The sequence below is a fragment of the Pongo pygmaeus genome, chromosome 9 (assembly GCF_028885625.2).
Source record: "Pongo pygmaeus isolate AG05252 chromosome 9, NHGRI_mPonPyg2-v2.0_pri, whole genome shotgun sequence".
NCBI lineage: Eukaryota > Metazoa > Chordata > Mammalia > Primates > Hominidae > Pongo > Pongo pygmaeus.
Window position 1 is genome coordinate 105,490,842 of NC_072382.2, and position 22,920 is coordinate 105,513,761.

The following is a 22,920-nucleotide window of genomic DNA, read 5'->3' on the forward strand; positions in this document are numbered from 1 at the left end:
GCTGTTCCCACAATAAGTAATTTTTTAAATCAAGCTAAAAATTCTATCTGAGCATAGAGTCAAGATAAAAATAAAGCACTCCACAAATACATCAAAGTCCTGACCTGGAATGTTCTTCCTCACAGTTACTACTAGGTAGAGACCTTGTCACTTCCTAGATTATTTTAACTATAACCTGATTACTGCATTCTGCATTTATCCTTGGGGTATGATAAAATTCACGTTCTTAGAAGTGAAGGACAACATCCAATCTAGAGTTCATCAGTTCATACAAAAATAAAACACAATGAACATAGATGATAGCATTCTCTAGATATGAGAACATTTTTTTTCCTTTGAAAACAGTGGGGTGGAGTAAGCAATTCTTATGACTAAGAAAATATGTTCCATGTAGGTCTAAAATAATGTTTCCCTGTCTGAAGTAAGTATGGTCATGGTGGAACAATTTCCTACATTTTCTAAGTTGAAAATATCAATTATTACATACTCATTTTTGCTTAATCCAGAAGTTACCTCCTAACTTATTACGACTTTTGTGTTGTTTTCAGAATAAAAATCGAAACCAAAACACCATCACCACCACAAAAGCCTCCAAAAAACAGTTTTACAAAGCTGGAGATTTTGTTTAGAGAGAAGTATCTATTCCTTTGTTGTGGTGGACACTTTTTAAAAATTACTATTATACTTTAAGTTGTGGGATACTTGTGCAGAACGTGCAGGTTTGTTACGTAGGTATACACTTGCCATGGTGGTTTGCTGCACCCTTTAACCCATCACCTACATTAGGTATTTCTCCTAATGCTATCCCTCCCCCCACCCCCAACCCACCAACAGCCCCTGGTGTGTGATGTTCCCTTCCCTGTGTCCCTGTGTTCAACTCTCACTTATGAGTGAGAACATGTGGCAGTTGGTTTTCTGTTCCTGTGTTAGTTTGCTGAGAGTGATGGTTTCCAGCTTCATCCGTGTCTCTGCAAAGGACATGAACTCATCCTTTTTTATGGCTGCAAAGTATTCCATGGTGTATATGTGCCACATTTTCTTTATCCAGTCTATCATTGATGGGCATTTGGGTTGGTTCCAAGTCTTTGATATTGTGAATAGTGCTGCAATAAACATATGTGTGCATATGTCTTTATAGCAGAATGATCTATAATCCTTTGGGTATATACCCAGTAACGGGATTGCTGTGGACATTGATGGAGAGCAACTCAAACAGTAATTCCTAACAATAATGTTTGCTTCATATTTTAAAACATATTTCTGCATGATGTTTAACATCTTGCAAAATATATTTCATATGCATTACTTTATTTGACCCTCAGAGCAACTCTGGAAGGGGTTATCTGATTTATTAATTTCTCAGTCCCGTTTCACATGTATGAAAACTGAGTCTAAACTTTAGTGACTTGCATGTGTTTCCACAATAATAAAGTAATTAGAGCTGCTACCTATGTCACGGAACAGCTCTAACTCCTCTTCAGTCTTCTCTCTCTCTCTCTCTCTCTCTCTCTATATATATATATATATATATATATATATGTAATTTTTTTTTTGAGATGGAGTTTCTTTTACCCAGGCTGGAGTGCAATGGCGCGATCTCAGCTCACTGCAACCTCTTGCCTCCCGGGTTCAAGTGATTCTCCTGCCTCAGCCTCCTGAGTAGCTGGGATTACAGGTGCCTGCCACCACGCCTGGCTAATTTTTGTATTTTTAGTACAGACGGGGTTTTGCCATGTTGGCCACACTGTTCTTGAACTCCTGACCTCAGGTGATCCACCCACCTCGGCCTCCAAAAGTGCTAGGATTAGAGGCATGAGCCACCGCACCCGGCCTATCTTTTATGCTCAATAAAGTACTATATATTACTAGTGATTAAGAAAAAACATAGACCCTGGAACCAGTGGATTGGAGTTGGAGTCCTGGCTCTGTGATTTGCTGACCAGGCCATGCTGGCCAACTTACTGATCCTCCTAGGGCTCAGTTTACTCACCTATAAAAAAAGAATAAAAATAGCAACATTTTTACAATATTGTTGATGGGGTGCTAAATGAGCTAATGATTACTTACAATAGTTTTTGTCAAGCAATAAATGCCATTGTTACTATTATTAAGGTTATTGCGCTCTTTAAGTTTTTGTTCCTCCTATATTCTTTTACTTTTGTCTATTTTTGCATAATCCAAGAGCTGATTCCCTGAGCAGCACTTAATAATAATTAGAATAAACTGAGCGTTTCCAGTTGAAATATACTTCATATTTAGAAAATAAAAAGATCTTTGACAATTTATATTTTGCTATCTTTATTGGGCCAAATTTATTAAATGATATAATTGAATTAAGGTTTTGCTTATTAGATTGTCCAGTCATATCCTGTAAATGAATAACATCATATTTCTTTTTTTTCTGTCTTTTGGCAAGGTCAAGCTCTGAAATTACTATATCACATATTTGATTATATATTCTAACAAGGTTGATGTTGATCCACATGGTTTATTGCTCAAATTAGAAAAAGCAGTGCCTTCGTCAGGATAGGATTAACCTGTCATCAGGGCACTTGGCTTGGCAAACCTATTGTGGGTAGAATTTCTGCTCCTAATCAAACCCTGGCTGGGTGCCCTTGTGCAGTGAACAACCTGAACAACTGCATGCAATGGCCCTGTCTTCCTGAATTCTACAGATTAAACATTGCAACAAGAAATCTAAGAATGACATACCTCATGATACTTTTTCACGGTTTTCCCTGAATTGCATGTGCAGGACCTCCAGTTGACAGTTCCACAGCCACAGTTTCCTCCACAGCGCTGCACGAGGAGGCAACGTGGAAAGAAGACCACATTGGCCAGCTTCAGCTCTTCTCTTATATTGACCGAGTAATTCCTGGGAGTGCAACTGTAACGCTTGGCATCATCATTGAGCCTATCCAGGTCAACTGTAAGCAAATACACGCACTGTGTAAGCAAACACAACAGTAAGCACATGTGTGTTTTGGGGAATAGAGTGGGAAGATTCTGTGAGGACAACCTTAATCCTGGGATTAAATCCATCCTCAGGCTCTCAATTACTGGGAACCTAAAGTAAAAGACCTAGTTTCTCTCTTGATCCCATCTGCCCTTTGAAAATAACAACAAAAACAAAACAAAACAAAAACCTTGGCTAAAATTCATGTCTTGGTTCAAATTTCCTTGCATCTTTTTTATGCAAAAAAAGTTCGGAGGAAAGAAAGTGAAACATTTGGCAAATTAAAATAATTGCCTTTATCTTCAAAAAGACAAAATAAATTGCTTCTTCATTCTAAATAAATCCTGACTGTAAGCCATCACTTAAATATAATTTAAATTATATCTAGGACACATTAGGGACAACCACTGTATTATATTTACCTGGCAGTGAAATTTCACACATAAATGTAATAAAGAAAAGGGTTTTAGTTTTATTTTTAACTTCAAAGTTAATCAACATGTTAGAGAATATGATTTTTTTGTGTGGGTGAATATGGTGCATATTTGTGCACTGGGTCCTAGATGGCAGTATAGCATAGTGGTTAAGTTCTTGGGAGCCGCAGTCAAGTTACAACTGCCTTCATTCACATCATGGCTATGTTTCCTTTTAGTTGGAAAGTTATTTAATGGCTCTGAACTTCTGCTTCCTCATCTATAACATGTAATCATTTGAAGAATTGAATGTAACGTGCCTGGCACTCAATGCCAGCTATTCTTATTAATCTTGATTCATTTGAATCTCCCCCTCTCACATTCTTTTCCTTTAAAGTCAAATGGACAAAATTTAAAAATATACTACATCTTTCTCCCTCCTTATTTTTCTTCTTTGGACATTACTCCGTATAAATGATTATCAAGGGATATGGTCAGTGGGACTTCTATGAACTAAAAGCACCACAATATTTTCAAAGCTAAGTCATAAATATTTACTTGAATTCAATTTGTATTATTGTGTTACATAAATTAGATTTGATTTCATGTTCTCAAAGTCCATCCAATTATCCATCCATTTGGCAGCCAAATCCTCTTATTGGTGCATACATACATGAGTATCTTCTCACAAGAACACAGTTAGAAGCAAGTCCTTTTGTCTGCACAGGACCCACCACCACTTCCCAATGCATGCCCTTGTGTGCACCAGGCCACCACAGAAGGAATCTCACGAATGTTAGGCAGATATCACCATGTTCATTCTAAACTCTAGCCCTGGTAAATGTCTTAGGCTTAAACCAAAACTGCTTAAGGAGAAGGAAGAAAAAAAAAGCCTTTGGGAGTAGAGGTCAAAAGTCAAGGACAGTGTCAGTAGAAGGCATCTAAGGAAAATTGCAGGAACAAGTGTTGACCATGAGTCCACTAACTGCATCCCTGTTTGTCTTTTTATATCTACAACTGTGCTTTGATTCTCAAGGGCAGGGATTTATCCGCAATTGTCATACGCTGAGCACAGGATACTGTGGGAACTAAATAAATGCCAAATAATCACTGCGCATAATTTATTGCTGTTTTTTTCTTCCTTTGTAAAGACATGTCATAACTTTAGCTATAATCAATCCAGATTTAAATTGAATGAACTCTGTCTTGGGAAAGGAACCATTTTATTGCTGCTAAAGCCCTGAAAATAACTGCAAGCAAAGCAGAAAGGATTACATAAATGGATTAAGAAGTGCGGCAATCATCCATTGCAAGTGTCACCTTGAGATAAATACTGATGCTGGCCTGTGCATTCCTGGGCTTGTGGACAGGGCTGATGTAGAGGGCCAAATCTGCTGCTTGTGATAATGGGAAGATATTTGTCTAACACGGAAGACTAAAGAGGTACAATTTGTAGGAAGGGATCGTGATGTGTGAGAGGGCAGAGAGGGACAGGACGCAAGCAGCAGCACTGAGTCTCTGCTTTAGTTCAGCCCTCTGCTGAACTATGTCATAACATTACCGATATGACTACATTTAGTTGTTCCCCACCCATCTGAAGTGAGTATTATTTGCTAAGAGTTAACAGTAAATGGTAAGACTGGAATTGAAGCCTTTCTCCCTTTTGCTCCATAGTCTCTGTCACTTTAAGCAGAATAGAGGGATGGTCAGTAAGCCATTAGTTGAAGGAAGAAGACAAATGTTATGAGGGCTATATTGGACTTTCCTGTCTGATGTTGAATGGGGGTTGGGTGGTGAGTGGCCACATCCTTATCTTCAGAAGACACCCAAGACAAAGTACAGCATGCCTTCCCTATGGGAATTCCAATAAACTCCAAAGTGCCCTCCACAAACCAGGAGAAGGCATGTAAGCCTCATTCTATTTGAAACCAAACTCCTTACATTGTATAACTCTTTGACTAGCATTGGTTACTTCCATTTCTTACACACCATGAGGAGATTCACAATTCTGTCAGTTTTATGCATCAATTCACTAGTGTCACTAAGAACTGTGGCCCAGTGTGACTGCTGTAGAATCCACCTGCCCTACATATCAGGCAATTGAAACCACCGAGGCACTCAATTTAGAACTAGAACTGAAAGGTTGTTCTGACTGGATGCAAATAACTTCAAAGCGTGATTGCAGACTTTCTGCAGGGGATATTGAGTTTCCAGTCAAAGAAGACTGATAAGCCAGTGCAGCAGAGCAGGGAGCCAGACAGAGGCTGAGCAGCAATTAAGGTTTCTGGTGCTTGGGTTAGAAGGAGAATTCTGGAGTGAGACTTCCGGGAGGGAGACAGGCCAAGTGGTGTCAACCCAGAGAGAGGGGCTGCCCTTTCCATTCCTGCGTCAGTCTCCATAGCTGAACATTTCAGAGCAGCAAGGGTGTTCCAAATTTAATTCAAGGGCCCACTAATTTCAACTAACGTCCCTTATTTCATCCCAGTCTACACCATGGAATAATCCCTCTTTTTCTGTCATTTTGGATTTTAGTCTTGCTTTATCAAAGCTCCTTGACATCAGTTAAGTTTTTTGGGCCTCATACAGGCAGTTTTCTGGAAAGGCTGAGAAGCCTCCCCTGTCCTCAACGACTTCCTCTGGACATGCTGGTCAAGTGTGGGGTGCTGCACAGTGCACAGAGGAGCACTTTTCCTTCTGCAGCCCCTGCCTCTAGGTGCAGCCTAATCACAGAGGTGCTTTGAGATGTAATAAGAATGCTGGAATCTGAGCTCTAGAATGGGGATGTGAATGCACACCCTTTTATAGTTTCTAATATTAGGTGTGGGAGGAAGGAGAGTCAACCTGTTCTTTTTGATCCTGGCCATCTAGACTACTAAGTGCTGTGTTCACGAGTGCATGAAATACTCATAAATGCTATGAATTACATACAATCATTACTCTTACTTTTGCAACTGAGGAAACTGAGCCTTTGAAAAGTTAAGAAAAAAAAAAAACAAAAAACTTGTCCACAGCCATACAACCAGTCAGTGGTAGAGCCAGAGTTTGAATCCAGGCCTCTTCATGCCTTTTGTACATATGAGCCCAGTGTGAAGATCTGACGGAGGGTTCAGAGAGCAGCTTCCACAAGCCATGTTGAAGTCTTTCCACCAGAGGACCACTTGCTGTGCAAATGACCTGGCTTCCTAGGTGCAGCCATAGGCACTAACCTGTCATTTTCACAATGTCATCAATACACATACCCAAGCATGAGCTCCTGTGTATCCTCATCCATCTATTCAGTTCTGACTAATAAACCAGGCAGCTATTCAGAGTCTACTTTTGTCTTTGGTATTGTGATATAACATTTCGTCCTTTTATCTGAACTGAGTGGACTTTGGCCAACGCACACTCTTCATTTTGTCCTCATTTCTCCTTGAACCCTTTCTTGCCTCATCTAGGAGCTGAATGGATTGATAGCAATGATTTGTCCTCAGTGGGAACAAATGCCAGTATCCTAGAGATTCTAGTTTCTGTAGGACAGATAAAACCAATATAATATTTCACATACTTGGCAAGCACAACATGGGTGGTGATCAGCTTAAGATAAAAATTTAAAAATCTATTCCTTATTAAAGTGAAACATATTTATTATTTTATACAAGTTACATGTTCTGGTGGATAGAAGTCCAAAATGTGCCTTACTGGGTCAAAATCAAGGTATGTAAAGGTAAGTCTGTTTTTGTGAATACAAAAATTCATTGTGAAACAAAATAATCTCCTCACTTTGAACATAGGAAAGCACCTTTGTTCTCCACATGCACAATAATTTACTGCTTGTTTTGGTCAACAAGAGGATGGTTTCCTTGAGTCAGTCTCTAAACATTAAGTTATCAGTTGACTTTCACTGTGCTGGCCATTCATCAATCTTTATTCTGATAGATGCATCACATGCTTTTTTCTCTTGATCATCCACAGACTGTCAGAGAATCCAATTAAACTGCTGCATGTCCTTGAAGATAGCCAGTAATCTTTTTTTTTCCTTTCCTTTTTTTTTTTTTTTTTGAGACAGAGTCTCACTCTGTTGCCCAGGCTGGAGTGCAGTGGCATGATTTCAGCTCACCGTAACTTCCGCCTCCCGGGTTGAAGCAATTCTCCTGCCTCAGCCTTCCGAGTAGCTGGGACTACAGGTGTGTGCCACATGCCCAGCTAATTTTTGTATTTTCATTAGAGATGGAGTTTCGCCATGTTGGCATCAGTAATCATTTTATTGTTGTTGTTACAAGGTCTAGCCTTTATAATGCTAAAGTTCTTTATAAACTCTTAGCAGGCATGCAGCAGCAGCCTACATACTAGTGCATATTTACCACACGGTGATGGCATGTGGAGAATGAGCACTCAAAGTAGGTCCATGATGTTTTTGAAAACCATGATCTTGTTCTTCTGTTTTGCTTTCTCTGGCATCTCAGCTTGCTATATTATTTTAATCTTCTAGAGCTCAAGTCAAAAGGCATATTCACTCTACATCTCCTATGACCCCTTCTCTATGTACTCACCACACTTTTTCTGCCCTCTATTATAACACTTACTTCATAGACCTTGTTTTGTTTTCTTTACAGATAGTCCAACTTACAACGGTTCAACATGATTTTTTTTTTTTAATTTTGATGGTGCTTTCAGCTGTGTATGTTAATGGTGAGCACCCATAAAACCATTCTGTTTTTCACTTTCAGTAGAGTATTCAATAAATTATATGAGCTATTAAACCTCTATCATAAAATAGGCTTTGTGTTAGATAATATTGACCAACTGTAGGCTGATATACGTGTTCTGAACATGTTTAAGGTAGGCTAGGCTTAGCTATGAAGTTCAGTAGGCTATGTGTATTAAATGTGGTTTTGACTTAACTATATTTTCCCCTTACAATGTGTTTATTGGGATGTAAACCCATCAAAAGTTAAGAAGCATCTATATTCAGGTGCTTCTCTTCTATTGAACTAAAAAAGTTGTTGGAGGTAGAGAGCTAATCATCTTTTTATCCTTTCTCTTCTAGTACCCTGTCCCTAGTGTAAGGACCAAATGCAGCTCATTCAAGGTCACTTCTAAAACCATTTGACTTCAACGATTAGGAACAAGGTGCTGCTGAAGGAAGCACAACATCATCTTTGTGCCAGATTCCCTTTGCAAGAAATAGACACTCAATAATTACTACCTGAATGAATCAGATAAGCCATGGATTTTTTCAGTTTAATTTTTTATCACAAAGGCAAAACAATTCCAACTATCTTTCAGGAATGCATAGAGTATTATTAATACTTTATATGTTGAATGTTTGGATCTTATCTCAAGACTAGTGTAGGATGTGGTGTAGTGCGAAAGTGTTAGGTTAGAATTAAGAAACTAGGATTTAGAACCAGCTCTGCCAAGGATGAACCAAGATGCATGAGATGACGGCACTAAGATCCGTGAAATATAGAAGGAGTGGCACACATGGTAGAGCATGGTCTTGAGAAGACTGGTTCTCAGATGCAAACATCAAGGTGCTAAGGAACACTGCCTTTGTCAAATGGGAGACAGTGCCATAATCTGTTATGAAAAGTGCTAAACATTTCCCTTTAATGATGCAGCACTAGGTTTATGATGCTTTGGGGTGGGGTGGGAGGTGAGGGGACTATAGGAATAATTGTATTATTTTTGTACCAAGCAACCAGGGGCTCTCAGCCTTTCTCAAGGTTCATAAATTCGCCAGGAGAAGTCTTCATCCTTATGAATATTACAACCTCACTGTGATTTTCAGATACCCTCTTCTATAAATCAGCACATAATTATGAAAACTGTTTTCACATTTCAATCCCAATGCAGAAGTGCAAATAAATCTGGAAAGAACAATTATTTTATAAGTTTTAATGAGGGACTATCAGGATACTTTAACTGAAAATTATGAAAGACACTGAATTTCATGACTCCACATGTGGGTTTAATATCTAAAGAATAAAAACATTAACCACTTGTTTTTACACAAATTAACCTAAATCACAGTAAAAGATTCTTCATCAGACAATTCCTGATTTTCAAGGTTTAGAAGCATTGTGAAGCAATGAGTGAATGCAAATTTACAGAGCAACTACTATGTATCCAGCACTTTGTGAGATACTTTCACAAAATCAGATTTCATTTAATTCTCACAGCAAACCCTCATCTTAGATATTACAATTCCCATTGGATGGATGTAGAATCTGAGTTGCAGAGGACTTAAGTGACTTGCCTAAAGCCACTGGACGTAAGTAGACATTCAGCACATATGTACTGGAAAATCAATGGACGATTGAATGAATATCTGGAAGGCATTGAATCAGCCATGAAAGCAGTGATACCATGATAAAGCAATTCTCTGAACCATGGGAATTCATGACCTGGGGTGATGTATAAAGTGTATCTCTGAAATGAAAAATTTTTAAAAAAACACGTTAGGAGATGAAGGTCTTAAAATTTCTTTTTCTCATTTACTAGACTATGAATCCCTGAGCTTTAAACACCATTGAGTTGCTCACAGCATGAACTTTGCAGCCAACAAGGCCAAGTTCATGTCATGATTCTCTATTTTCTAGCTCTCACAGAAACTTCCTGAATTTTTTTCTTTTACTATGCAAAATGGGAACCATGGTAGCTCCTGCCAAGGAATTTGTTAAGATTAAATGAGTTTTGAGTGTTTGAAGCACAGGTCTAAATCCTAGCTCTCAGTAGGTATGCCCACATTATTATTGAAGTGAGTAACACAGAGCAAAGAAGGAAGTTTAAATCAGAAGCACCTAAAACTAGAAGGAGCTGAGATTCTGTAATTGGTGATTACTAAGGAATGGAAGGCCATGCCCACCTTGAACTAAATACAAAAAGCCAATGATCAGTTGTGTTCAGTTTGATTACATCAGACATAACACTATCCTTTGCAAGTGTATTAGTCTCTTCTCATACTGCAATAAAGAAACACCCAAGACTGGGTAGTTTATTAAAAAAAGAGGTTTAATGGCCTCACAGTTATGCATTGCCTGGGAGGCCTAAGGAAACTTACAATCATGGCACAAGGCGAAGGAGAAGCAAAGGCACGTCTTACATGGTGGCAGGAGGGACAGCATGTGTGCAAGTGTAGGGGAACTGCCCTTTAAAAATCATCAGATCTTGTGAGACTCACTTACTATCAAAAGAATAGCATGGGGAAAACCATCCCCATGATTCAATTATCTCCATCTTGTTTCTCCCTTGACATGTGGGGATTATAGGCATTATGGGATTGCAATTCAAGATGAGATTTGGGTGGGGACACAATGCATAACTATATCAGCAAGTAAAGACACTCAGTGAGTTGGATCTCTCAGCAGCAGCAGTGCCTACAAGCATATATGCTCTAGGAACAGTGTAGTGTCTCCTTAAGTCTAGTGGGGCATAAAGGAAAACAATCCCATAATAATGTTCCAGTGCTTCACAGAATAAAATTGGCACAGAAAACACAAGGAACACACATTTCTCTTTAACAAGAGTAATTGCTGTGGAAAATGCACATTTGTTCATCCAGATGCTAAAAGTTACCTAAGGCTTTCCACTGTCAAATGGATTTTTCCTATTGATTTGCATTTGAATGACATGCCTAGATGAGGGGAATAACTTTGATAATGAAGGTGGGGTTAGGATATCCACAAAGATGGACAACTGCATCTAGGATAAAAGCAGAGGTGGCACAGGCACCAGGAGGAAAAATAACTGAAAGTTGTCCCAGTGCTGAGATTTTCTTAAAATATTTCATGTGTGTGCCCTCGTAGACACACACAACATGATAAACAACAATATGGTTTTTATGAATGCTTGCTGGCAAACAGAATAAGTGAGGCAGCTAGATACTTACAAATCATAAGAGTCATAAACGGTGGCAAAAGTCTTTAAAAGAAAAGCTTAGCAGAAGAAACATCCAATAAGCAAAATAGTGTCAGAAAATTTCTGGATAAATAGTATCAGAAAAGTTGAGTACTTGGAGATAATTCTGTAAACTTTTAATGAGTACACTGATTATACAGATACTTAAATATGACAATATTTGCAAATACTATCTGTGAGGCTCTCCAGATTACTGATGGTTATCTTAGAGCCTTATGGGGAAGACAGCAGAGCAATTAATAGAAATACCTTGGTTCTGTGCAGAGTTTTGTAAGCAATTCAAATAATAACAGTACCTATCATTTATTGAGGGTGTTAGATACTCTTTTATCACCTAATCCTAACACAAATTTGCAAAGTGCTTATAATTAGAGCCATTTTACAAAGTGAAGAAAATAGAGAATCAGGGGTCTGTAAGTGACTTCTCCAAGGCCACTGCTACTGATTTTAGGATTTGAGTTAGAGTTTTATTACAAGTTAGTTTGACTCTCAAGTCCACGCTCTTTCCACTGCAACATCCTTCTTTCTTTTGCCCTATTTCTATTAAATTTATGCCAAACAATTTTAATATTGATAAATAAAACTTCCACTTGGTAAAGGTACCAAATATACCACATGGTTCAGGAAACTCAATGAAGCTAACCATCTTTCAATAATAGAAACTATTACAATAATGTAACATTAATAAGCAACACAAATTATTATTAATTTCTATTATCTATCGATGTCACCAGTACCTGCTTAATTTACAGAGAAGTAATTACAGATATCTCAAGACTGACTGATCTGACTCATCATTGGTGTTGGCTAAAGGCTTTTGGCAAATTCTTAACCCAGGTAACAAATAGGCAGACAGAGAAAACTGCAAGCACTGTTTCTAAAATATGTTCATGTGTTAATGCTCTCTGAATAATTTCCTACATTTGAAATCATTTTTGGAAAATCAAAACTTGTGTCCTCCTGTTTAGCATGCAGTGGCATGACAAAGAAACAGTAATAAATGATAAAATTTTTTTAAAGAAGGTATCCTGACAAGAGAATTCAGAACAAATGAAAACATACTGATATAAAACATTTATTTCATTTATTTCTGTTTCTTATGCTAGTTATTTACCTGTAAATAATTTGCAAATTAGAGTCAAATGTTTTAGATCTTAGAGCAAAATGTCATGGAGAAAATAATAGAATTGGTATTAGGTCCTTGGAAATGGGTTGGTAACTGTTCCAGAGTTGTAACATCTAACCATTTAGAGTCTGTAAAGATCACATATTTCAAATGTTATCATTTGGAACTAATTTAATATCAAGATGTTTACTGCACTCAACATTAAAATATCTTTTTTTTTGTTGTTTTTTTTTGAGCAGGGTCTTCACTCTGTTGACCAGGCTGGAGTGCAGTGGTGCAATCCAGCCCATGGTAGCCTTGAACTACCTGGGCTCAGGTGATCCTCCCACCTCAGCCTCCTGAGTAGCTGGAACTACAGGCATATGCTTCACGCATGGCTAACGTTTGTATTTTTTGTAGACACAGGTTCTCACCATGTTGCCCAGGCTGGTCTCGCACTCCTGGGCTCAAGCGATCTGCCTATCTCGGCCTCCCAAAGTGTTGGGATCACAGGAGTGAGCCACTGTGTCGAGTCTAAAACACTTTTTAAAAGAGGAGTGGATGTGAATTTTAGCATGTGTATCTAAAAATGATTACTTTTTGGAGAACAATATATTTTAATTAATAGTTTAAAACTATTAATTTGGAACGCCCCAATAATTTTGTTCATATTTTAATCACAACACAAGCCTTGAAAACAGGTTTCCCTCCTTGCCATTATGTCTTGGGTTTTTCTTTGGTGAACACACTATCATTCTAGAAAGTCAAGTTCTCCTGGAATAAGAAAAAGAACAGATCTTACTTATATTGTTTATCTCCATAAATCACCTCTCAGTTAATGTCCAGTCAGGGCTGATCATTTCTTAATTTAGAAATGTTGAATTTTATGCTATGAACTTGAATAAATATACATTGTCCTTAAATTCATAGGCATATGTTTTAAATGAATTGTAGTTTAGTTTTAGTTAAACTGCAGTGGTAACGCAGCAGTTTAAGGAGTATTTATGTAGCTTACAGAAAGAATACCCATATAATTTCACCTAATTTTATGCACACTTCCTATACTCATTAGAATATCTACCATAAAAAGTAAATGCAATTTGAACTGAAAACATTTTTAAAAAATTAACTTCTGGGCAGCTTTGAGGTTAAAAGCATGAGGCTGAAACTACTGGCAAAAATTAGGTTTGAAACTACAGTTATCTACAGATTTCAGTTATAAATGCTACCCTTTTCTCCATTACCCCCTAGGAAACTGAAAGTTGAATATATTAACTTGTTATATTATCTTCACTCCAGAAGCTTTTACAGACAAGTTTGAGCTTATCTATTACTTGTGAATTTTAAAAATGTAGACATTATTGCATTGACATCCTGATTTCAATACTTGGTAATTTTATCTGTCTCCTCTCTCTCTCTTTCCTCACCAAAACTTTTACTGTTCTTTTGCATTTGCCATTTTCACCTCTCTTCTTGAAGAGAACAAAAAGCTCACTTACCACCTCACCTCCCTTCTACTAAATAAAAAGAAGCAAAACACATCATTTAATTGTAAAATATGAGCCTTCATACTTTAAATATTCCTGATTCATTATAAGTTCTTTACTCAGTGTGTCTGCATTCTATTTCAGAGTTCATAAAACTCTGTGTTTTGTATATTCACATTCAAATGTCATCTTAGAATCCTGCTCTTTGAAATCATGAAAAATGCCACTTTCCATCTGTCTGGACAAATCAGAAGAATGGGTGCTCAAAAGATATTCATAAATGATGAGCTTCTTTCTGCACAACATCATTAAGAAATTATTATACTGATAGAAGGAGACTTTTTGGAGATCCTGAAAAGGCAAAGTTTTATTTGACACCTAATAGATTTCCATTATCCATAGCTATTTTCCTGTTTTCACTGTTTATTCACTGCTCCCTTCCTCATACATTGGGATACAAGCCATGAATTTGTATTTTTAATTTCTCAAAGCAGAAAATACCAGCTGAAATGTTAAACCTGACTTCCCTTGTTTTTGTGATACATGCAGGTGATTCAGCATCAGTGGAATGATAAATAATTAAGTCGGCACGTTTATACAAGAACAGAGACGGTGGTGACTTGCCAGGGTTAAATTAAATGGGACAAAAATGCCTTAGGGCCATTCTAAACAAGAGATTAAGAAATGGAACCTAAGCCAGCAGGGGAGAGAGAGGATGTTTACTTTGTCACAAACATCAAGTAGTATGTCACCTTGAATGCTCTTGGAAGGTTATTTCGGTAACCAAAGATACTTTTAATAAAGCTACCCTCTCCAGTCTATGGGGTGGTTTCTATAAACTTTAGAAATAGGCTAACACTGGGTTAGTAATATATTCAATCCCACAAACATTAATTGAGCATCTAAAATATGTCAGAGACTGTTGCAAGTAGTGCAGATACAGGATGAACAATCTCTGAAGTAGTGCTTCTTGATACTGGCTGTCTCTAAGGATCACTCTCCTAGGAACCATAATTAATATCAATATATATCCCAGTCTCACCCCATTGAGATTCTGAGTCAATGTATCTGGGGTGGGACTAGGCATCTGAAGGTTTTCAAAGCTCCCTCAGTTATTAAATATTCAGCCAGAGTGGAGAACCACAGGAGGTACTGGGATCCCAGATCCTCTTAGAGGAAACACAAAGGTACAATAACAGTGCAGCAGTAGGACATACAAAGTGAGATGGTGTCTTAAGTGGTCCTAACTTTACCAAGTTAGGGGGTGGGTAGATATCACACGGACAGAACAAGGGACAAGGTAGGCTTCACCAAGGAAGTAATGCAAACATATTTCAGAATTCTAAGTCACTATAGCTAGCTAACAATTTTTGAACACGTATGAAGTGTCAGGTGCTCTTGATGGTACCAGAAGCAGTCCCCAGAAGTAGGTGTTATTGCACACACATTGCCAATAAGAAAACTGAGATCAGAGTACGTGCTAAAAAAAAAAAAAAATCACAAAACTTGTAAGTGGCAGGGTTAGAATTTGAATCCAGGCTTCCTGCCTCCAACTCAACACAATTTCTAGGGGGAAAAAAAGTAATGGATTTAGGTGATTTCAAAATTTTAATATTTCCAGAAAAAAGATGCCAAGAAGGGCTGTCCCTTGAATTGCTGAAGACAGAGTCAGATTTTATTGCTCGTTTGTCCAATACTATTTTTATATAAAATTTCCTCTGGGGTTTTCAAAACATGTGCATATTTTACTTTCTTTTAAGTTGACCTAGTAGAGATCCAAACACAGCAATGTCTTACAGAAAAGCTATTTTTTCTTTAAATTGAATCCAATCTGAGCCCTGGAGAGATTCAGGGCTATAGTGATCTGCACATGGCGTATCTCCATAACACCAGGGCCACCAGTGACTTTCTTGTCCCCCTCTTAGCTAAGCCATAAGCAGAAGGCCCAGGCAGGAGTTAACTGATTAGTCATTTTGTTCCAAATGTTACAAATGGTTGTGCTAAAGCAGTCCAGGTTCACAGCTCTTAAAAGTATTCTTAATATTACAAGCTGTATCTTGGTGAAATACCTTTATATCTACAATGCAAACCAGCCTTTCAAGACCTTTTAGGGAACATTTCAACTATAACAAAACTTATCAAATAAAGCAAGGACGTAACAGACTAGAAGTAATTGTTTTATTCAATAAGAGGCAACTATATTTCATATCTTTATTAATTTGAGTTTTACATGCCAATAAACATTCTCATCCTAAGATCATATCACTCAGATGTAAGACCTGGATATTATTTTTTTTAGTTTAAGCATTGTTTTAACTCATGATGTTCTCTCTGCCTGAATGTTCCTCTCGGTTCTCCCCTTATTGTACTCCCCTGAAGTTTCTAATTGAATATGTGCTCTCACGCATCTCTAAACTATTCCAGACCTTCTTTTCCTTTGCCTTGAGACATTTATATCTCAAGCACATAAACCACCCAGGCACCAAGTAGATATCAGATCTAGAAGGTAGAGTTGAAATTTTCCAACAGAGTTCTGGCTGTTGCTTCAACAGGGTTCTCTCCTGCCAACACTGACATCCCTGGACTAAACCAACCTTCACACCTATCAGAGAGGCAAAACTATCAATTACACAAGCACTGTTCTTGTAGGCAAGAGATCAGGATCCTCATTCTTCTTCACTGCTAACTAACCACACAGACATTGGCAAATTACTTACTTCCTCTGACTTGGCTTTCTCCACTGTAAAATAATGCCTTGCTTGCCAATAAATAAGAAGCTGGTTCAGATGATTTTTATAAGATCTCATCCAGCTCCAAACTATGACCTATATATCTTTCACTGGACCAAACCCTTCTGACTCTGATGCAAAAAAACACAGTTTGGGCAAAATGCAGAACTTCATTTGAAAGCGCTGTGAAATATGACGATGGATTTTTAGTAACCACCTGATCTAAGTGAGTTAAATATATTGTACTGCTAATCCTTACTCATTATTACAGGTTATGTCCCTAGTCCAAAAATCTAAACTCTGAAATGCTCCAAAATCCAAAACTTTTTGAGCACCAACATGATTCTCAAAGGGAATGCTCATTGGAACATTTTGGAGTTCAGATTTTTGGATTAGGGATACTGAACCAGTAAGTATAAATGTAAATATTCCAAAATCCAAAAAGCATCCAAAATCCAAAAGACTTCTGGTTTCAAATACTTTGGATAAGGGATACTCAGCTTGTACTGTTAAGATTTCTATCTGCTTATGAAGAATGCACAAGTCTCTGTCTCTTACCTTTTGACTTCCGGTCATGGTATGACCTGCCTCGATAACGAGGGGTGTCCAAATACATATTCTCAAGATCTTCTTGCCATGACTCTGGATTGAAGTACTTCAGCAGATCTTCCACGGTATCAAATTCTGCAATTTTTTTGTCCAGAGCATCCGCAATCAGAGTGGGATCCGTTACTGATGGAGAGTTATAGGATACCCCCTAAGAGTGACATACAGCTCAGTGTACTCAGAAAAAGTCCATTGCTGTGAAATACAACAGTCATTCAACTATACGGAAGGAACATAAACAGGCTTCTGAGTATAAGACATCATACGTTTGAATGCCATGTAAAAACAACATGGTATTGTCTTGCCATATTCTTGGATAAAAATCAATTAATTACTAAAAAGATAGTCATTCGCTTTTTTGTAAATCAAATCCAAGTAGATCATAAAACTTCCAGTTTATCTTAACTGTAATCATCTAGTAATCATCTAAAAATATAGATGAGATAGAAATATATTAAATTAAGTCATCCAGTTTCTTGGTTCATGGTCCCAAATCATCCACATAACAACAAATAACAGGGAATCAAAATTTCAAACTCATTCCACATTAGTTTTGATAATTAATTCCACTCTCCCACTTTTAATCTCCACATCCCCCCTTTACAGGTCACCTGGCATTGCAGATGATGTGTGAGCAATGTACGAATCTACTCTGGAGACATTTTCATAAAATCTAGCACTTTCGCCAAATTATTTACTGTCGACAAAGATAATTAGCCATGAAACTGGCTCTCTTGACTTAAAAGGAGAGGATTCACATGGGGAACACATTTTTTTAAAGTGCTATAGTTTGCTAGTGATCCCAGTCGCCCTTAAAATTTCTCAGGAAGACTCTTTAAATGAGAAACACAACATCATTGAAAGCCTGGAAAGGATTATGTATTTTGCCACGGAATACATGGCACATGAGGTTTCCAAGCACTTACTTCACTAACCCTTGTACAATCTAGAGGTAAATGAGCCATGATTCAAACAACTCTGTTAAAATTCATGACCCATTAATAAGGAAATAGAGAGCACACAGCCTCAAATGATTTTTAAATGTCTTTAAAGAAACTACCAAACAAATACAATCCCCTAAAGGCAAATATCTCCTATCACTAAGGGAAAATAGGAATTAATGAAAACTTGCTTTCCTAAGATTTGACTGTAGTATCTAATCAATAAAAATTATGTGCTATTGAGTCCCAGACAGCAAAGCCCACAATTTATAACCTTACTCTCAGGCAATGTTGTCTCTCTTTAACCAATCAAGGTCCAAAGGTTGCTAAGTGATTTGATGATCATCTGCTCTCAGAATAACAGTCCCTCTTCACACAACTAAGAGGCTTTAAAGCATTAATCTACCATTGGTATAACTCAGGAGCAGTTTTCACATATTCCCTGTAGGGAAAAGGAAGTCAAGGGAGTTGGGTGAGAGGGCGAAATAGACAGATGAATGTGTCAGGCCAGCTCTATTTTTTTTTCTTTTACAAGAAACCATACATCTAATTTTCAGTCATCCTTGTTAAAATAAGTTCTGAACAAACCTTTCCTGCCATGCTACATTCATTACTTTATGAGTCCACTCTGTATTCTGTTCAGGTGTATCCAGATAATAATGATCATTTATCTGGAGGCATGGTCTTTGTCATACATTACGGAAGAATCCAGAGATTTAATCACAGTTCAAGCCATGTTAAAGATGCCCTCTACAGTCATATTGTTGATATTATATAGCTCTCATCTGGGTGCAGCCATATTTGTTCCTTCTGTTTCTGATAGGTTGTCTCTTTAATCTAGGTGAGTGTGTGGGTGTCTGTGTGTGTGTGTGTGTGTGTGTGTCTGCTTGATATGAGCTGAACCCTGACTGACACACATCATTTCTGTCTTTCACATCTCTCTTGAGGTCACATGCTAGAGGTGGAAGACTTATAATTCAGGACTATAATTCCAAATCCTCATTAACTTGTATTGTCAGATAATCTACAGTCTATCTGGCTAATATGCACCAGATGGTTTATAAGCAGCCTTGTGTCACAATAGTGTGGGTCTAAGAACCAAAAAACTCAAAATGAGCTGACCAAATTAGAAGCATGGCAGCACATAAAAAATCTTTGAAATTAAAATGCTTCCCTCATTTTTGAAATAAAAACAGGGACATCGATCAAGTCATTCCCACGCAAGTGAAAGCTTCTTGTGACAGCTCTGGGGAAAGTGGCTGCATGGAGTTTTCCAGGTTGGCTCCCAACAGTGCCTAGAATGTAGCGTGTACACAGACTTCTCTCTCAGAGAAAGCTGTGGGGAACTCTCAGTCCCTTAGAAGGGAGGGGGAAATTTAATCTCTTCGAACATGAGGCTGAAGAGTCAATCCAAACCATAGGTAAAATGCAAACATGTCCCTGTGTATGAGCTTTACTGCTGTTTTCAAGTTTTGATTTAGGGAAGTTGACAGAAACAACAACGACGGCTGAGGAAATATTTATGAATGATGAGGTGACCTAATAAGACTACAAGAACATTTTGGTTTCTGAGGTAAATATTTTAAAACTATTTTTGAGAAAAAGAACTAATTGAATGTGTCTCCTTCAGCTGAACAGTAAATATGATTTCATTCAGCTTTTGTCATGTATTTATAAAAATCAATTCTGAAGTTAACTGCATTACTTTAAAATGATAACAGTTTGTAAAAAAAGAAATGCTCTGAAAATGGAAAACCACTTTCAACAAAAACACAGTATGGTTTAAACAGAAGTTAATGATAGGTCCAATGACTCTTGCTCCTGCTCCAGAAAGTTCTTGAACAATGGAGTTCTGAGTAAAGAAACTAGCTTGCTCTGGTCTTACAAGAGAGTTAAGCAGCGCCTAGACTTGAAACTCAAACGAGAAGCTTTTGCAGTGGATCTGGACCCAGGGAACTTCCCCAGATACTCCAAAAGGATGAGACAATGCCTCTCTTTTAAGGGACCTGGGTTATTCTTAATTTGTTGAAGGTCCTTTAAGGCTTGTAATTCTGTGGTTGGGGCAAGAATCATTAGACAACCCTGAGCTATCATGTCGAAGGTGCCTGAGAAGCTACAGCATCCCATGACCCTCAGTCAAGGTTGCAAAAACTTCTGGTGTCTGCCTTGAGTTATCAGCCTCTACTGTGACCCTCCTGCTTAGCCTGAGCACCTCTTCAGCATATCTGCCTTGTGTTGACTTTCATCTAATTGATAATGATTGCCTACACCAAGTTAGGTTCAGAGCATGTATTCTGGACTGTCGAAAGCACACAAAACACTTATTATCACTGTCAAAGAGCTCTCCGATTTTTGGATCAGATGAGGTTCTAGTCCAGCATCCATACCAGGTGAATTAAATAGTCACATAATTCATAGTGGAGGGAATCCTGCCATATGAAAGAGTTTTTAAAAAATCCTCCAGAGAGAAAAAGATAACATACCAATTTTAGGAAAAACAACAACAACTCTGACTCAGCCACACGGACCTACTCAGAACCATGGGCAAGCTTTCTCTATGTTCTTGACCTTTTAGTAAACAATTGCATTTATTATCTTGTATTTTATTGCTACATAAGTGCCACACACAGGATTGGTGAAAACAAGGTCTGTTCTTTCTGTGCAAAGTAGACAAGGAGACTGAATACTGAGAAATGACTAAGTTTAGAGAAAAACTAGAGCATGAACCATTTTACAGCTTCAGGGTGAGTTATGTTTTATATCCAAGTAAAATAGAATACATGCCTGATTTGCACTTAAGTTATCTTACTGTAAACATTGGGATTTTTCAAGTCTGAAAAGACCCTTGAAAATGCAAAGGTTAACATTTTCCCCAGGAATATTCGAAAGCTATTTTGAAATTCTCCACTTGAGTGTGGGCCATGAACTAGTTTGATATGTTTGATATGTTTGGACAGACCTTTAATTGGAATGCTCTGCTCTGAAAATGAAAAATATTTAAGTTATTGCCTAGCATGAGTTCCTACCATGCTATACTGGCAGTTCCTGGAAACCTTTCTGACACACAGGGAAAAGGGTTTCTGACACAATCCATTGTAACCTGAATGAAATGGAGAAACACATCCTGTTTGAGATCTAGCTTTTGGTCAAGCCACAGGTCCTTAATGCAGGTGAAGTACTTTTGGGGTTGACCTTAGCTGTTCCATCCGTTTCTTTTGCTGGCAACAGAGTAATAAATTACTTACTGAAATAGAGCTTGTGACAGATTCCCAGTTGGTCTCTGAAGCTGCTGCGGGTTGGAAATCTTCCTGGAAGGCAAAGAAACATCTATGTGAGTCAGTCAAACCTCTGTTCAATTCATTATGTGCACAGTTTCAACATCTCAGCCTTCTGAATCTTTTTCCAACTAAGTGACAACAGAAATAGGGCTATATTCCTGCTGAACAGGTCACCATTTGTCTTAAGCACACCTCCTCAAGAACCCTTCTCATCAAGACATGGACATTTTCTTGTAAGTACTGGTGAAATGGAAAAGGCACAGGCAGGAATGCAAATTTTAACTTGGCCATCTACTGGCTGTGTGACCACAGACAACTGACAACCCCTCCAGTCCTTCCTTTCCTCAGCTGTAAGTGGCTAGTATGGAATCCTTACATTACAGGGCCGTTTTAAGAATTGAATGCATTAATTATGTAATTACCAATGGCACTGAATAAAGTGTTTGATAAAGAATAATAACAATTATCATCATTATTGACACATAGTTGGCTTAAACTAGTTTATGCATTATGTTCAATCTTGCCTGCTGACCTGGTCCAAAATATTGGTGATCTTTTCAACGATACACTAACTTCCAAGGGGTTGTTCCTGACTATATCAACAAATGTAAGGAAGGACGGCAGGGGAAGAAAATGACTGGTAGTGACTAAGTACTGCCCATTTGCGGAAGAAAGGTCAAGGGCAGATCTGAAGACATTAGTTATCTCAGATAAGCCTTAGTGGATGTGTGATAGCAATAGATCACACAGAAAAAACTTCTCTTAAAAGGCAAACTTGTCTCCCATTTGTATGTGACCTCCATGTTAATTACTACAGCACCAGGAAGTTTAAAAAACATTAAGGGAAGGAAAACTAATTCTGTCATTTTTACAATCCACAGATGGCTTTCTGACCTTGCTAAAATAAATCACTTTGGCAAATATCTTCCAGCCTTACCGGGGAGTGGGAGGTGTTTTGAGAGGATGCTGAGAAATGTTCAGCCACTCTAGTCTGACAGCTTATTTATCCAAGCATACCTACTGAATGAGAGCTTAGTATCAGGTGTAAATTTCATTAACATTTTGAGGAGCTGGAAGTACATTTGTTAATTGGTTATGATGAGGCTGGTTTATATATAAATGTCCTGTGTTTAATAAAATTTCAGCTGATTACTGAGAGAGAACCGAGTCAAATGTGGGGTTCAAAGAACGAACAAGTATTAGAAACTGACTAGATGATGGGTTGATAGGTGCAGCAAACCACCATGTATCCCGGGACTTAGAGTAAAAAAAGAAAGAAAGAAAGAAAAAAACTGACTAGACATCATTATTTTAATCACTTTTTTTATTTTTTGAGACCGAGTCTCACTCTGTCACCCAGGCTGATGTGCAGTGGCATGATCTCAGCTTACTGCAACCTCTGCCTCCCAGGTTCAAGCAATTCTCCTGCCTCAGCCTTCCTAGTAGCTGAGATTACAAGTGTGCACCACCACACCCAGCTAATTTTTGTATTTTTAGTAGAGA

The 22,920-nt window shown here is 37.9% G+C and overlaps 1 protein-coding gene across 2 annotated transcripts in view; it reads right to left on the bottom strand.

Moving 5' to 3' along the window:
* PDGFD (platelet derived growth factor D) overlaps window positions 1-22,920 on the bottom strand; it is a 257,912-nt gene that overhangs the window by 17,050 nt on the left and 217,942 nt on the right. For both annotated transcript variants that reach the window (XM_054437607.2, XM_054437608.2), the window contains exons 4-6: window positions 21,385-21,447; window positions 17,151-17,349; window positions 2,713-2,927 (exon numbers count right to left, since the gene is read on the bottom strand). In XM_054437607.2, the coding sequence (XP_054293582.1) occupies window positions 2,713-2,927; window positions 17,151-17,349; window positions 21,385-21,447 (477 nt within the window). The remainder of the gene's footprint in view (window positions 1-2,712; window positions 2,928-17,150; window positions 17,350-21,384; window positions 21,448-22,920) is intronic.